Genomic DNA, 15987 nt, shown 5'->3' on the forward strand with positions numbered 1-15987 from the left:
GTTGGATCTGCCACAGGGGCAACAGCAGTCAATGACTGAAGGGGTGCAGACTGGTGCAGACTAATGAATGTTCACATAATGCCAGTCTGGGCTACCCAACTGTGACATACATTTTAAAAAAGAATGTCGTAACTTTCTACAGTGACACATATAAAACTATCATCAGAAGATAATAATGGTTTACACAGTATTTTCTGCATATATTTTTTTCTAAGAAACTTGACATTGAATTAATCACAGAAAACAAACGCCACAGATCCATTTGTTATTGTTCAATAGATACAACTGTAAGTGTGTGCGTGAGGAATAACACAAAACCTTAGAAATAGTGTTTCAAAATGAATGATACTGTCAATTCAGGGGCCTGCCCGGTGGAAAAAAAGAAATTAAATACAAGGTGAGATAATGCGTGGCAGCATGACAGCCTTTCTTATGGCTACTGATTATATATATATATTATATATATAAATATATTATATATATATATATTATATATATTATATATATAAATATATTATATATATATATTATATATATAAATATATTATATATATATATATATTTTTTTTTTTTTTTACCAGTACTGTCTTTTATTTAAAGCGCAGGGCTGTAGAATGGGGGCTATTGTACCTTCAGTATCCTAATTAGACATTTATGCCTGACACCATTTGCTTCATTTATTGTTCTCTTAATAAATCAGGTCCGAGGCAAGAGAAAGTTGTATGTAAATAGTGCACTAATGTGTGCATAAAACCTGCTGCACAAAAACAATTTAACCCTATTTTTAAACATGTCTAAGTGCAAGTATAACTGTATGAAGAGTGTTTCAAGTGACACTGAGCATACAGCTTTGTACCAGAGAAAACATATGGGAATTTAGCACTTATCATCGGGGGATGTAGGCTATTTCAAAGCAATGTAGTTTAACAATCCAACTGACATCAATTATCCATGTATGTTGTTGTGGTGAAATGAAAATAGTTATAAAGCTAGTTCTGATGGGGAATTGCCAGGCAAAACTACAAAAAAAAAACCATCAGCACAGCATGCCACATTATATAAAACAACATAACAACCTACAGCCTGCAGCTGTAAGGGCAAACTCCACTGTGTCCCACATTCAATGTCACACAACAAAAAAGCTTTCACAGTGTGTCAGACACAACTAACAATTAAGCATAATGATCAACACTGAGCACTCAGACTGACATCTACAAATCATTATCTCATGAAATTATTCACTATTTACCCATATCAAATTTCAACCTCTGGGTTACTCCCACAACCAAGATAAAATAACTTTTATCTAAGACTAAAGAAAAACTTTTCCTTTTTTTAATTCCATTACTGATCCATCCTTCCATTTTCTATACCTGCTTAATCCAACTGTATGGTTGTGGGGGGGCTGGAGCCTATCCCAGTGGTCATCTGGCAAGAGGCAGGGTACAGGTTGCCTGGACAGGTTGCCAGTCCATCATAGGGCCACACAGACACAAATGAGACAAACAACCACACACACACACTCACTCTGAGAGACAGTTTAGAATGACCAGAGCCTAACATGCATGCTTTTGGATGATGGGAGGAAGCTGGAGTACCTGCAGAGAACCCATGCATACATGAGAACATGTAAACTCCACCCCAGCTGGAAATTGAACCTGGAAACCTCTTACTGTGAGGCAACAGTGCTAACCACCACACCACCGTGCAGCCCTCCATTACTGATCATTTTGCTAATTCATTTATGTTCATTCTATTAGCTTTTTTGCCTGATAAAAGGTCAAAATGAATCATTAAGCTTAATAACAGCAAATTGCTACTTTTACATGAAAGAAATCCTCTCACAAACTCATAGAGATTGTGAGATGAAACTCAATCATAGAGAATATTTGTTTTTTTGCTTGAAAACTAATTGAAGTAGTTAGTCAGGTATAAAACCTGATGCCTATTGTGTTTTATCAACTACTTGATTAATTAAACAACAAACTGTTTCAGTTCTAAATGTAAGATCAAGCAAGATTTTTATTTTGCTACAAGATTGATGGGCAGGTTCCCATGAAAGGAAGGTCCATTAGACATAACTGATCCCACTGCCATCAAACCCTAAACTCTGAACTCTAAATGGCAAACTCTAAAATCCTCCAAACCCAAAAAATTTATAAATCCATTTTGAACACGCTATAAGATTAAATATGACAGCTTGAAAAAAAATATACTGTCGGGGCTTTAATTCTTCTGCAGAAGTCAAGAGGGTGATTAGGAGATTAGATGATGACCTTTAACTGATGAATAGTGCATCCAGATTAAAGCCTATTATGCACTTTCTTTCAGTCTTAAACATACATGACCGAATGTGTAAAGCTTGAAAAACAGCTTGATCTTCCTTGACCTCAACTTAACTGTGAGGATATGATTTGGACAGACCGGACTGTCGGCAAAGTCGCAACAAAAGGAGAAAGTCCCAATGATATTTTGATTTTGATTCAAATGTTGCTTATCAATGTGTAGAAATGTGGGGTGCCATATTTTCTATTTCCTACTGAGCCAAAACCACCTCATTCTGAGGAGTAAAGAGCACTGGAAGAAATGGAGACTCCTTGAGAAAATAAGATTTCAGGTTTTTTAAAATCTCTGTTCCAACTATACCCGCTTAATCCAGTTCAGGGTCGCGGGTGGGGGGGTTGGAGCCCATCCCAGATGCCATTGGGTGAGAGGAGGGGGTGCAGATTGGACGGGTCTCCAGTTAATAACAGTAAAGTGAAACTCTTTTGTTGTTTACACCTTTGTGTGTTTCCTCTGTGTGGCGTTTTGTAAGAAAAAAAATGCTTGTTGGTTGCTTACTCAAATAATTTTATGTATCTAACATGCTACAGCATATGGACACGTCCCTCAATGTAAACAATAAACATGATTTAGCTTGAAGAAAGTCAATCAGTCTGCCTACAAAATTAATCCCAACAATACAGGAACAGATACACACAAGAAAACACAAGGATAATTGCTTTTTAATGATCTCTCATTAAGCAAATGTTCATCATGAAGCCATTAATCTTGATGGGGTGAGTTTCTACCTGCCTGACCGCCAATTATGCCAACAAACTGACAGATATTGTAAAAGAAAAGTTCTCCAGGCCTCTATTTACCTATCCACACACTTCTCTGTCTTTTTCCTGAACATTTGTTCTACTCATAAGAAGGACAGCAAAACTATTGTTGAGGGTAACACAGTTCATATACTGAAATAAAAACTAGACACAAAACACAACTGGATTATTGATTCACAAAAGCTGAAAGAAATACTGAATGAGGGTTTCTTTACACAATACAATTCATACAAACATTACAATGGCAAGATATATATGTTGTTGATATATATATATATATATATATATATATATATATATATATTAGCATGCAAGACATTGGGGTTATTTGGAGCAGTCTGTGTGGGGTTTCTGCCCATATAAGCTTCACACTAAACAAATAGGGCTCCAAAAGCAAAAATCAGAGAATACACCTCTACTGAGCCAGATGCACAAAAAGCAAGTCTAATGTTTGCAAAAACTTTCATAGATAAGCTACAGAACTACAGGGAAAATGAGAAATCAGAAGAAATCAAAGTAAAGTTTTGCAATGATGAAAAATGATATTATGCCATTAACTGCTTTGCTGCGTCTGCTCCTGGAGACACTGAATGTATTAGAGAAATGATTAAATCAGAAGATGATCAAGAAATTCTAAAGTGAAATGTGTTGAACCAATCAGATCTGACCTAAATCTGATAAACTCCTGCAAACTAAAAAAAAAAGAAAGGAAAATGTGATGGAAGAGTTGTCCAAAGCTTCTGAATGAATGTGCAAAATGTACAAAGGCTGTCATTTTTTACATATGTCGTACACACAAATTAAATATGGGTGCCGATATTTGTGTATAGGGGAATATCTTTTTTGTATAGTTTTACTTTTATTAATCTGTTTTATTTTTTCATATTCTGTTAAAATATTCTGGTACAATATCTGTTTATTTGCATTTTATTACTGAAGATTCTTACATTCACAAAAACAATTTAGCGATACCAGCAGTGAGTCAGCAGTGAATTTTGTGAAATACTTCAATTACTGAAACAAACCAAAACAGCGCATTAGAACTGCATGGATACGCAATGGTGTAACGACACAGAACATAAACAGGAAAACATCTCCTGTAGCCTTTGATTAATGTGGAAAAACTGCAGAAAATGAGTCCTCCACCACCTTCATATGGACCGTTTGGAGGATTTCTCATAAAAAGGAAGGAAAAAAAGACGAAAAGAGAAAATCCAGGAGTTCATCTCAAATGAACTGCTGGCTGTGAAAGCAGTGTTATTATCCCAAGCTCTGAAACTCGCTAGGCACATGAATTATTCTCGCCGATTCTCAAAGTTAAAGCGGAGAGAAAAGTATAGAACAGCAACTTATGGAGCATTGTGTGAGAGCTATCCAGAGAAAGAAGGACAGAGATGCTGGAGTTACATTTAGGAGACAGCTGAGACTAATCAAACAATCCGGGAAGAGCAGAGTCGGCACAGGGATAAATGCTTGATCTTAGACTGCGCTGCTTTAACATTGAAAAAAGAAACAGAGTTTAAAATATTTTAAGATTAGATTAAATCATTGGTCATTTTTTGATTAAAGAGGACAAACACAAGAAAAAAAAATCCTTTCCAAACTTATTTCAGAGTCAGTGAAAGGACTGCTAATATTGATCCATGGACCTTAACCCTCCTTTTGTTCTGTGACAGAGGATGGGTTTGTCATTCAAGCTGCAGTATGCAGCAAAGGAAACGGAAGCAAGACCCAGAATTATAATACTGTATAAGCCAATGTTTATAAAGCAAGGTCGAAAAAAGTCGGTTTTAAGCTTCTTTGCCAATTTAATTTCTCAGTGGTCACTTTGTGAATTTGGGTACCTGAACCAGTAACTCAGCATTTTCTGTCTTTTATCCATCAAACTCAGGTGAAAGGTCTCAATAAAGTGCATGTTACAGGACTCGATGAATTTCTACAGGTCTGCTTTCCTGCTCACACTTGAGATTAGTTGCTGACGTGTGCTCAGCTAACGTGTGCAAAAAGACAACGTGTGTGGCACCAACCTATGCTGTTTTATTTCAGCTTTACAATTAATTTGGGATCAGTTTCTGCAGGACTCAGATTGAATTCTCATGAATGGATCTTTGTGTCTGGTAATGATTACATTTCCACTAAAATTTCCTTTGATCCTTATCATCCAGATGCCATTTTGTCAATGTCTAGATCTCCAGCTACAACTCTTTGTTCCTCTTACTGTGGGCCTGGCTTTGTGATAGCGTCTATGTGTTTTGTCCATTTCTTTTTTTTCCCTCTGTGGCAAAACCCACCGATTTAATTGAATTTCTGGGCTTTTAATGTCCGCATTACTCTAATAAGAGAAGAGGAGAGCTGTTTATCTCGACCTTGGTGGAATTAGCAGAGGGTATTTTGTTTAGATGTTAATGCACAAACTACTCTGTAAATCGAAACAGGAGCTTTTATTGATAAGCTAGTCAAAGGTAGTTGTGGACATTCCCCACACTGACTTCCATGCAGCCACTAGGGAGAATGCAAACATACTGCAATGAACTCTTGCCAAACAAACACAATAGTTTGCTGTGAATATTTTTTTGTCTTTTACAAAGACAGTGCCTATAAGAAATAATACATTTTGTATGATTTGACCATACCAGGTTCCAAGCACTTTGTCATTCTACTTTGTGGTTGTATAATCTTGATATAATCATCATCAGTCACAGACTGTGGTAACACAGGACTGCCATTAAGTAAGGTGAAGGAAAACAACTATTTCACACAAACAACATGCAATATAACCTTCTAAGAGGATGGCATGACTGCAGGCAACGAAGAACACAGTAGAATGCAAAATACAACCCCAAATACCCCAGGGCCTGGAGGCAAATTTGATTAAAAGTTTGTTTTTCTTCACTCTCAACAAACGGAGGAGCTCGTCGATGCGGCACTGACAGTTAATTGGACTTGGCAGGGCCATGAGTTCATTCGTCAGCATTGTGTGGGGCTTGCCTGGGAGGAGCAGGACAATCAATGTCCCTGAGGACGGCCTGTAATCACTGCAACACTCCAATGAAGTCCAGGGTTAAACATCAGGAGATTGCAGGTGCACCACAGGATCTAAGAAAGACTGCTAATATGCTTCCTCTCCCAAAGCAAACCAAGGACATTGCAACATGACACCCAAACAACTGTGGTGAACCCTGATAAACATAAAGGTACAACATAAAAGCCTAAAGTTATTAAAAAAAAAAAAAAAAGATTCTCAATGGTCCTCAAAGCTTGGTTTAAATAATATTTGCTAATACAATGCTACTTGAGACATCGCTGAGTCAGAGGGTTACAGCTGGACAACAGTAGCTCACAGCTTCAGTTTGAGGGGTTATTTAAAAAAGTATCATGTTATTAAAGCAGCAATACTAAGACAAAGGCTTGTGGGAGTTATAAAGTATGACAGAAGGTAAAAGAGGATTAATAATTCACAAAACTTTGGACTTTTATTGGGGCAGCCATGGCTAAGGTGCGAGAAGGCCGATTTCTAGCCCCTCTATAGGACAGTGTCCTTGGGAGAAACACTAAACACCACATTTCTTCTGATGTGTTAATCAGTGTGTATGACAGAGAAAAAGGGGCTGCATGCATTGAATAAGAAGAGGCACTGTATGAGTGAATGTGAATGTTGAATGAGGAAAAAAAGTAAAACGCTTTGTAGAACCCAGTAAAGGTTAAAAAGGCACTATATAAGTGCAAACCATTTACCATTTTATACCATTTTTAATCATCTCTCTTCTTTTCATTCTGCATTTCACAGATCTCTAAAAGCATGAAAAAAAATGATAATGCTGAAGTCTGAATGGAAATATCTGTCACTGTAGCCTTCATAATACAGAACTGTTGAGCATTTTAAAACCGTGAGCGGTGTGTCGAATCGCGGAGACCAGAGTTTTGGTAAATTGCAACATTTATAGTTATAAAATAAAAATGGTCATATTATTCTTTTAGGTGTGCCTTAACCTTGTTTATATCTTTGGCAGATCATGCAAAACTACTCCTTTCCTTACTGTTTTACAAAATTTCATGAAACAACACTCTTATTCAGCTATTTTGTGGTGATGGACTTGAAAAAAACAGTAAATTGTGTCCAAAAACACAAACCAGTAGATCATATTTTGTAATAGTTTAACAAACTGTCGTGACACTGTGTTGAATTATGTTGATTATACAGTCAACTGTGAACAAGGTCATCAAAAGCAATGACTAAAGATTAAAAAAATCAACTGAATATAATCTTCACAAATACGTCTGTGGACCACAACTCAAGTGTAACTTATAAACTGTGAAATGAACCTAAATCAGCTTTGTTCTACATTGGTATTCAGGCAATAACTTATCTCTCTAAACTGTTATCATAGCATTTCAGCTATTTTAGACACAGTGACCTTCTCTTACGGACAGGAGATAAGGCTTTTTTAATGCCCTTATTAAATCAAGCCATCTAAGTGGGCTTTCAGATCTCAGCAGTGTGTTCCAGGAGCTCATAACTCTCTCACGCTGACTAATGACAAGAACCACTGTGATAATGACCAGCAGGTCTTTACATTGTGTTATCGTAACCATCACCGCCATATGCCACAGTATCTAGCAGCTTTTTGTTTTCAGGTTAAATGCAAAGACATTACACATGCATGAACATGCACACACACATACATACACACACATTTTTAGCTATTCTCCCAAAGGTAATGGTGCAGTGAGCTCTTGGGGCATAATAAATCCTGCTTAATGGGAAGGTGCAAAAAATGGGATGGTTTTCAGGGTCCAGCAATGTCAATCTGCACACTTGACCAATGAGGCGTATGTGTACAGAAAATGTTATGGAAACAGTTGATCCTGAGTCTTGCAAAAATGGTGATTGCTAGTAAGAATATTTTCATCAATATGTAATTCACCATGAGTATTAGTGTTTGTGCATGAGTGTGTGTGCATGAGTAGTTAAGAATGCTCCAAGCTACACTGTGTGAGAGTGTGCGTGTATGTGCGTGCGCTCGCCACATTTCATCTGATGGACTCAATATCAGTCACTTGAAGTCTCAGCACAGTGATTTACACCACTCATAAGTCACTATGAGAAATGTGAGGAAAAATCAGAGAGGCATGCTGTCTGAGGCACATCCTGAAAGTTCAAGCTGTCAGAGCCCGAGCAGTGAAATCCACATCCTCAGTCTGCTCCGTTTAACTGGGAAAACGTTTTAAACGGCACACAACAAACTAAAACCAACAAAGTCTTTCCTAAGTTCTTTCTGATAATTACTGGACTGCGAGTCAAAGTAGAGATTTACTCATTTAGGCTGTACTATTTCAGCTAATGTCTCAGCTGAAGTATCAGGAATGTATAATCAAGTTACTTAGTAACATCTATAATGCAGCCTACTGTGAAATCATTGGCTGTAACATAACTTAAAAAGACAGTATTTTAAGAGGAGAAAACATAAAAATTTAGTGTAAAATGTGCACTTCACTTATACAGAATAAAACTAACGGTAATGCCTTTTTAACAAACAAATACTGTGTTAGTACTGGACCAGTGTTGGTTCCAGTATGGCATTAGCTCAATATATAAACTATGTAAAAACTAATTATGTAGATACGCTAGAGGAGCAGCCATGGAGACAAATAATTCTGTTGATGTGTACACTTTGTTCAAATACTGGTTTAATTGAGTTTTTATTTAGTTGCAGATCGGCGAGGTTGTTTGTATCCTCCATGAATCTGAACTGTCTATTTCTCTCATTTTTATGGTAGCAAATGTTTTAGTAATTTATTTTGAATAGCATTTGAAATGCAAACTACCTTTCATAAGAGCTATTGTTATTGTGGTTGAAAGATCCCATCTTGAGATTAGAATTAGAATATAGTGGACAGGAAAAATTAAATGAAAAACGATTTAATTGGCTTTACATGGCCGACTCACTTTTACATCGATAGTAATGTTTTGCTTTTATTTATTTTTCTTTGATTTTATCTGATGTTGTTGTCCTGTTGAATTTGTTGGTTATTCACATTACTGTAACACTTCACAAAGATGTATGATCCATCAGTGTGACGGTGACTACAGCCTGCTAGTCATTGGCAAAAATGCCCTGATGTCCTACTGGGCCATTATAAGCAGAAGAAGGTCTTCATAAGTCAGTTGTGGGAAGATACTTAGAATGATGAGAATACAAGATAAGTTTGAATGTTATGTTTACCCTTCCTTGTTTCCCATTTCCTTTGCACTCACAGTTTACTGTTGTATGTTCAATTAGTTTGATTAGTTTAAGGTATAGAAATACTTGTACTTGCTAGTTGGTCTGGATTATGAGACAAAATCATTTTTCTTTTCTTAGGTTTAAGAAAAGATGATGGACTGTTTTATGGTGCAACAAGTTGGATTAACATGAATTCAGTTTCGCCACGTTTACCCACTGCATTTAACCTGATGCTAAGGAGTTTTACTCATGTGACATTCGTATAAAGTACAGACTTCATATGCATTGGTCAAAAACTCCAAACACAACCTTTAACATATAATTGTAGCAGCAGATATCATGTTGAAAGAGGGTTCCTGGTTCAAATCCCGACTGGGACCTTTCTGTGTGGAGCCTGGATGTTCTCCCCGTGTATGTATGTGTGGGTTCTCTCCGGGGACTCAGACTTCCTCCCACCGCCCAAAAACATGAATGTCAGGTTAATTGGTGACTCTAAATTGTCCCTACGTGTGAGTGTGAGCGTGGATGGTTGTTTGTCTCATTTGTGTGGCCCTGTGATGGACTGGCGACCTGTCCAGGGTGTACCCTGCCTCTTGCCCAATAATAGCTGGGATAGGCTCCAGCCACCCCATGACCCTGAGTTGGATTAAGCGGGTATAGAAAATGGATGGATGGTTTTATTTACTCATGGAGAAATGCTGGTGCAATAGATATCTGCTAAGTTGGAGTCAGTAATGCTGTCACTTACTTTACTTTGCAGCTCTTAAACTGGCTGCAGCACTCCCGAGGAACACAGTGCTGTACACAGAAATAAAACCCAGTCTGTGCAGCAAAGCACTGCTTCAATAACATATAACACACACACACATTCACACAGAGGCATGAGCTACTATAGATCGGTCCATTTTCTGTCCCCTTGAGAGAAATACCATCGCCTGGGTGCTTTGATCTACCAAAATGAATGAGGCAGTTGGCATCGACTGTTATAAGCAGCAAGGAACCCCTTCAGATTCATACTTTTATAATATTCAAAGTTCTCCCCAAAGTGTCTCTTTACATGCTTGTATAATGAGAAATTCAATCGATGTAGACTTCTTTTTCAAAAGCTGGAGATGAAGTCTCACTTTTTAACATGAAAGCATCATCTATAAAAAAGTGACTTGTTTTTAACACTGCTGAATGACACATAAACACATACTGGCACACACGTCAAGTAACTCTGTGTGCATCTCTGTCAAGTTCAATGTGGTTCAGTTTCTTGGCCTTTGACAGCCATTTATGTTAATGCCCTGCTCTTGTTCTTGTGGGACTATCTGGCTCAGATGCACCCCTGTTTACCTATGTAAACACTGCTGACATGTGCCAAAGGGAGTTCTCAACAGTGTGTTTTTCAAGCCAAAGCTATGTTCAGCAGAAATGTTTTGGTCTGGTTGCCCTTTCATATTGTGCTTTTGCTGGTTGGGGAATTGTAATCTAATACAAAACAAGCTAATGAAGCTGAAGTCATTTATCTGCCCTTTCTGTTTGACTTAGACCGTTGTGATCACAACCCCAAATACTTAAACCTAATAGAAATAAATACATAATTTACTTAAATCTTACAGAAGAAGCATGTAGCGTCTCATTTGGTGCAATAGCCCATAAGAAACCATTCATAAGCCACATTTATCAATTAATCATGGGTACAGCACATACAACATTGGATGTTTTAGCCCTTGAGTACATTGAGAGTAACCTCGTGGACCACGGCTGGCCAGCTACATTAGATTTGGCTCTTAAGTGTGATAGATTTCTTCCAAGAACACAAAGGATACTTTGTGGTTAACAAGCTCTACTGCTCCTCGGACTTTTCAGGTGCTTATCTTGGTAGCATTGATCTTTAGACTCACAACAGAGGATAGAAAAGCCAATGTCGGCAAAGAGAAGAGACATTAAAAGCTCCATATTTGTGACCATCTCTTCCCTCTGAGCACTGGGAACATATCATTATCTGACTGACGCACATGAAATCAATGCTTCATTACACCTAATATTTTTTCAAGTGATGGCAGTCATAGCTAAATATACCTTGTGCATATAGCATCCATCTTTATCACTCTCTTTATTTGAAAGCTGTTATTACTGCAGTATATAGTGACCCTGTGCGACAGGCTCGTCACAAGGATTAAATCGGCAAGTGTTGAAAAGTACACTGCAATGAAGAAAAGAGGACTTGATTATTTCTCTGCAGCTACAGAAAAGGAAAGTCTACTTTTAAACCCAAGAAACTCATAAGATTTTAAAAAACCTTAATATAGTTTTTATTCAATAAACTCATAATATCATACAAAGATTTGATTTCACCCTCATTCTGTGCAGCTCTTTTCACCAGCACATACTATATTGCTGTGGAATGTATCCAATAGCATCACCACATTCTCAAAATCGAGCACTATACATCAACTAACTAAGATGACTAAAGACATACTGCTCAGTCCTATGAGTGGAGCTCCATTTAACTGAATTGCCTTTGCAAATACTGCCGCCTTCCCTGGTTTATTGAGTTGAACATTTTGTCATCATTTTTTCCTTTTATTTACATGTGTAAATCCTGTTGAGAACAGTCTTAAAAAAACAAAACAGTGTTGTTTCTTTTATGACAGACTATCGACAAAACATAGATCACACAATGACAGATGGGACAAACACTGAATTTTTAATATAAAAAGACGAGAAGGATAACAAAGAAAAACAGACAAAAACAAACACGAACAGATACAGGCCACTCTTAGTGCCCTAACTGTTAAACAACAACAACAACAAAAAATAACCATTGAATTTATAACGTACTATTAGAGTAACATATTCAAGACGGCAATCCACAAACACAACTCTCAGGCACTACAGTGATCACACTGACAAACAGCAACAATTAATCATTCATCACTCAGAGACAACTCAGCCTCTGTTCAGAATGCTCCAAATTCCCACTAAGACAGCAGTCAACATGCTGTTTTGCTGTTTTATCTGTCCACCAGCATGTCTTTGAGGCGAGCCTGCGACACCTCAGGACTCTAGGCAGGTCACAGGGCAAAGCTGGTCTCAGTCGGACTGTTGCCTCAGGCCCACTAGGAGGATGAAATGTCTTCTCGCTACAGCAGGTGGACACCAGCAGGAAGAAAAACTGCCGATATCTCTCGTCTGCCTTCACCAACACAGTTTACTGACTCTATCCCACCTGACTGTTTTCTCTTTTCTGGCTACAAATACTTAGACTCTTTATTTTCACCACCTGACCTATATACAAAACTGCTTCCTGGTGGGTGCTGCTCCAGAAACTAGGTCCAAGCCTTTGATCCAGCTCCAAATCACTGGCTGAAAGGCTGTCACTTCAGCTTTAGTCCGCAGAGCATCCCACGGCAGCCCTTTTCTTCTTCTCCAAGCTTGGGCGACACACTTTTTATCACATTTGCGCATCCTTTGTCATGTGATCAACTCATTCTGCCCTCACCCCAGCGAGTCTACCAGAGAACTGGCTTTTGAAACAAACACAAACACCTAAACTCAAACACAATGGTAAAATAAAGAGCAAACAAAACGTGACATTCATAGTGTGAAACTTACTGGTTGTCAGTTTGTGCTTCTCCACTCACAAACAGACTTTTACTAAACCACACTATCTATGCTGGGTGAAAGTTAAATTTACAGTGACAGACAAAAAGGGAAAAAAAAGAAAAGCATGAACCATTTACACGAAGGAAAAGGAGGGCACGTTTAATTTAAAAATTGGCACGTATTCCTAATTTCTACAGATGAAAGCTCATAAATGAAAAAGCCTGGAATCTTGCCTGGTATGGAAATCTAAAGTTATGAATAATGCCTCTGTCTCAATCATCAAGTCTGTTTTAACAAGGTGGATTAGCTAAACACCTGCAGGCAGAAAGGCACGCATAGCTGCACTCCTAACTAACCAAGAGAGGGACAAGTGTCCCCGAGGGCCCTAAACCTCACATCTACCCCACTGGACCCTCACTAGTCTCTAAGAGCGAGTCGAAGCAAACAGCAGCAAACAGCTCAGGCTTGTCATTTACACCCATGAATCCACCTCCAACAGGCTGGTGCAGCAGTGAGGGCAGCTGATTTACACACAGCTGCTAATCAGTGAATGGCTCTCTTACTAATGAAAACTCATAGATCTTTACAGTAACACTACTGATATGATTTTATCCATCATTACTCATTCCTAAATATGCAATGGGAAATAGCAATAAAATAATACCGTGGGTGAACTGTTGAAGTTGTGAATAAGAGGTCAGAAATATTGATGCAGAAAACGGTGACTGGGTCATGAGTACTGTCTCTGTCCTGAAGAATAAGGCCTCCTGTATGCATATTTCTATGCAGATATACATTTCACTACAGAGTATATTCTTTGCTTGTGCTTGGTCTCAGTCAGGCTTCAGTATTTAGCTGATTGCAGGATGGATATGCCCCACTCCACCCTCTCATATAGCTCTGGTGCCAATGTAACCCCAGTAAACAGACAGGCCAGCACAATGGTGTACTGTAGTCATAGGCACCAGTCTAATCATATGTATGACCATCACAGAGTTTGGTAGACACAAGGGGATGCAACCATCCATCCATCCGCTAGATTCATCAAGCAAATCACTTCCACTTCCAGCAAATGAAAATGAGTTCATAGTGACTTACCTGTTCCATTGGCTGTGTTTGCTAAGAAGAGAGGATACAAAGCTGAGCAGCTTTGAGATAGACGGATATTGAGGCAATACAGACTCACAGCAAAGTCTTATGGACTTACTGGCTGTGAGACCAATTTAGGAATAAATGAGTCTAAGTGACTTATTGTAGGTTTATAAGGAAAGTGTACTCACCACTGGAGCAGTCCAGCCCTCCCCATCCAGGCTCACACTGGCATGTATCAGGAGACACACAGCGACCATGGACACACTCCTCTGTACACAGCGCTGAGACACAGAGACAGGATCTCGTCAATGGAATTAATTAATTGCATAAACACACACACACACACATAAAGCAGGGTGTAAAAGATCATTAAACTTCCAATAAACAGCATAATTAAAACCACCAAGAAAACGACTGAAAGAAAATGGCCCATAAAATTGAACACTCAATGTCTCCGGAATGGGACTAAATCTTAGCTTTGGCACTCATATTCGACATCCATCTCCAGTACTTGACACTGGGATAAATGATTTGTTAAGAGATCCAATTTTTGGTTAACATTTTGGTTTATCACATAGTGTTAATTTCCACAATGAGTGGTTATCAGTAGGCTGAGTCATGATGGAAACATTGTAAATCATCTCTAATGTTCTGCCATACAGGGAAGTTTAAATGTCGCAGGTTCACTGCAGTGTTTACAAAATGTGCAGATTTCTCGATCATTCATATTGAGCAACACAACACCAAACTGATCAGCTCGGCATTAGAATTCCTGGAAGAGCACTCACAAGAATCGCAAAGGGTTTGTATGATGGGCTTTGTTTTTTTTGTGCTTCAGTGTTTCTTGGTTAGGAACAATATAACTAAAAAAATAATAATAATTTAGCATTCATAAATATTTGGCAGCCAAGGTCATCTGGCCAGCAGGGCTAAGACAAGCAGGCTCTTATCTGGGGAAGGAGGAAAGCAGGCAAATACGAAGAGAGTGAAACTGCGTCTGATGGGAATCAGCAGTCCACTAACATGGCCTGTGAAGGGATGATACACAATCCAAGGGCAGCAGAACAGACAGTCTGTCCCCTTAACTGATCAGACCTCATATAACACTCCCTCCAAGTTCTGCCTGCTTTGTTTGCTACATTTTGTTTATGTCTTGGCTGGAGAGCATCTACGAGAATTTTTCTAACAACCGAAAGCCTGAATGAAGATTGCAGCTCTGTGTACAACACTACGGCAGGCAGAGAGGTCAGCAGGGGCTGGCTGCAGGCCTGATCACTGTTGCTATTGATTATCACTCAATCAGGCTTCGATTAGGATCCACCACTGGCACATGAGATGCAGCAAGAGACGAGAAAGAGGAGTGAATCCCAAACAACCACCAGCCATGGGTAATTGCAAAATGCTCCCACAGCAAAAAAAAAGCAAAAGCAGAGATGGAAAGATAATTCAGGGCAGATTTCTGAGCATCAGTGCTTTGGCAGAAATTGTCTAATTACAGTAAGCCGGCAAAAAGAAAAGGAGGAAGAGCTCCAGCATTTATGCTGACGAAGGTAGTGAGATCGACTACCTGTAATCAATGAGTCCACAGTATGCAGAGTATTCAAAGGGAAGAGGAGACAAATTCAATGTCACCATGATGAGTTGATTTCATTTAGTTTCAATCAGCAAATTCTGATCCGCAAGAACAGGGAAATGCAAATGTCTCACATCCTTCAGAAAAAAAGAAATATGGAAATTAAGTTTTGAATATGGGAGACAGGATAAAACGCACCCTTCTCCTGAGATCTGAACCGGTGTACTGAAGGGAAGGCATAATAAAGTAGGAGGTAGGTCTTTCATTTTAATTGAAATTCATGAAACACTCTGCCTAACTCATGTCTAAGGAATCTGTTGGAAAATTGAGTCTTTCATCTAGATAAAAGGCTAATCTAACTCATTATGCAGAGGTGTTATCAGAACAAGGAACAATGAAG

General features: G+C 38.5%; 1 protein-coding gene across 1 annotated transcript in view; it reads right to left on the bottom strand.

Moving 5' to 3' along the window:
• Window positions 1–15987, bottom strand: part of megf11 (multiple EGF-like-domains 11) — a 73461-nt gene that overhangs the window by 31357 nt on the left and 26117 nt on the right. Inside the window, exon 6 of the mRNA XM_072385927.1 lies at window positions 14203–14295. Within this exon, the coding sequence (XP_072242028.1) occupies window positions 14203–14295 (93 nt within the window). The remainder of the gene's footprint in view (window positions 1–14202; window positions 14296–15987) is intronic.

This window comes from Leuresthes tenuis, unplaced genomic scaffold (assembly GCF_036924035.1).
Source record: "Leuresthes tenuis unplaced genomic scaffold, fLeuTen1.0.hap1 SCAF_5, whole genome shotgun sequence".
Classification (NCBI taxonomy): Eukaryota; Metazoa; Chordata; class Actinopteri; order Atheriniformes; family Atherinopsidae; genus Leuresthes; species Leuresthes tenuis.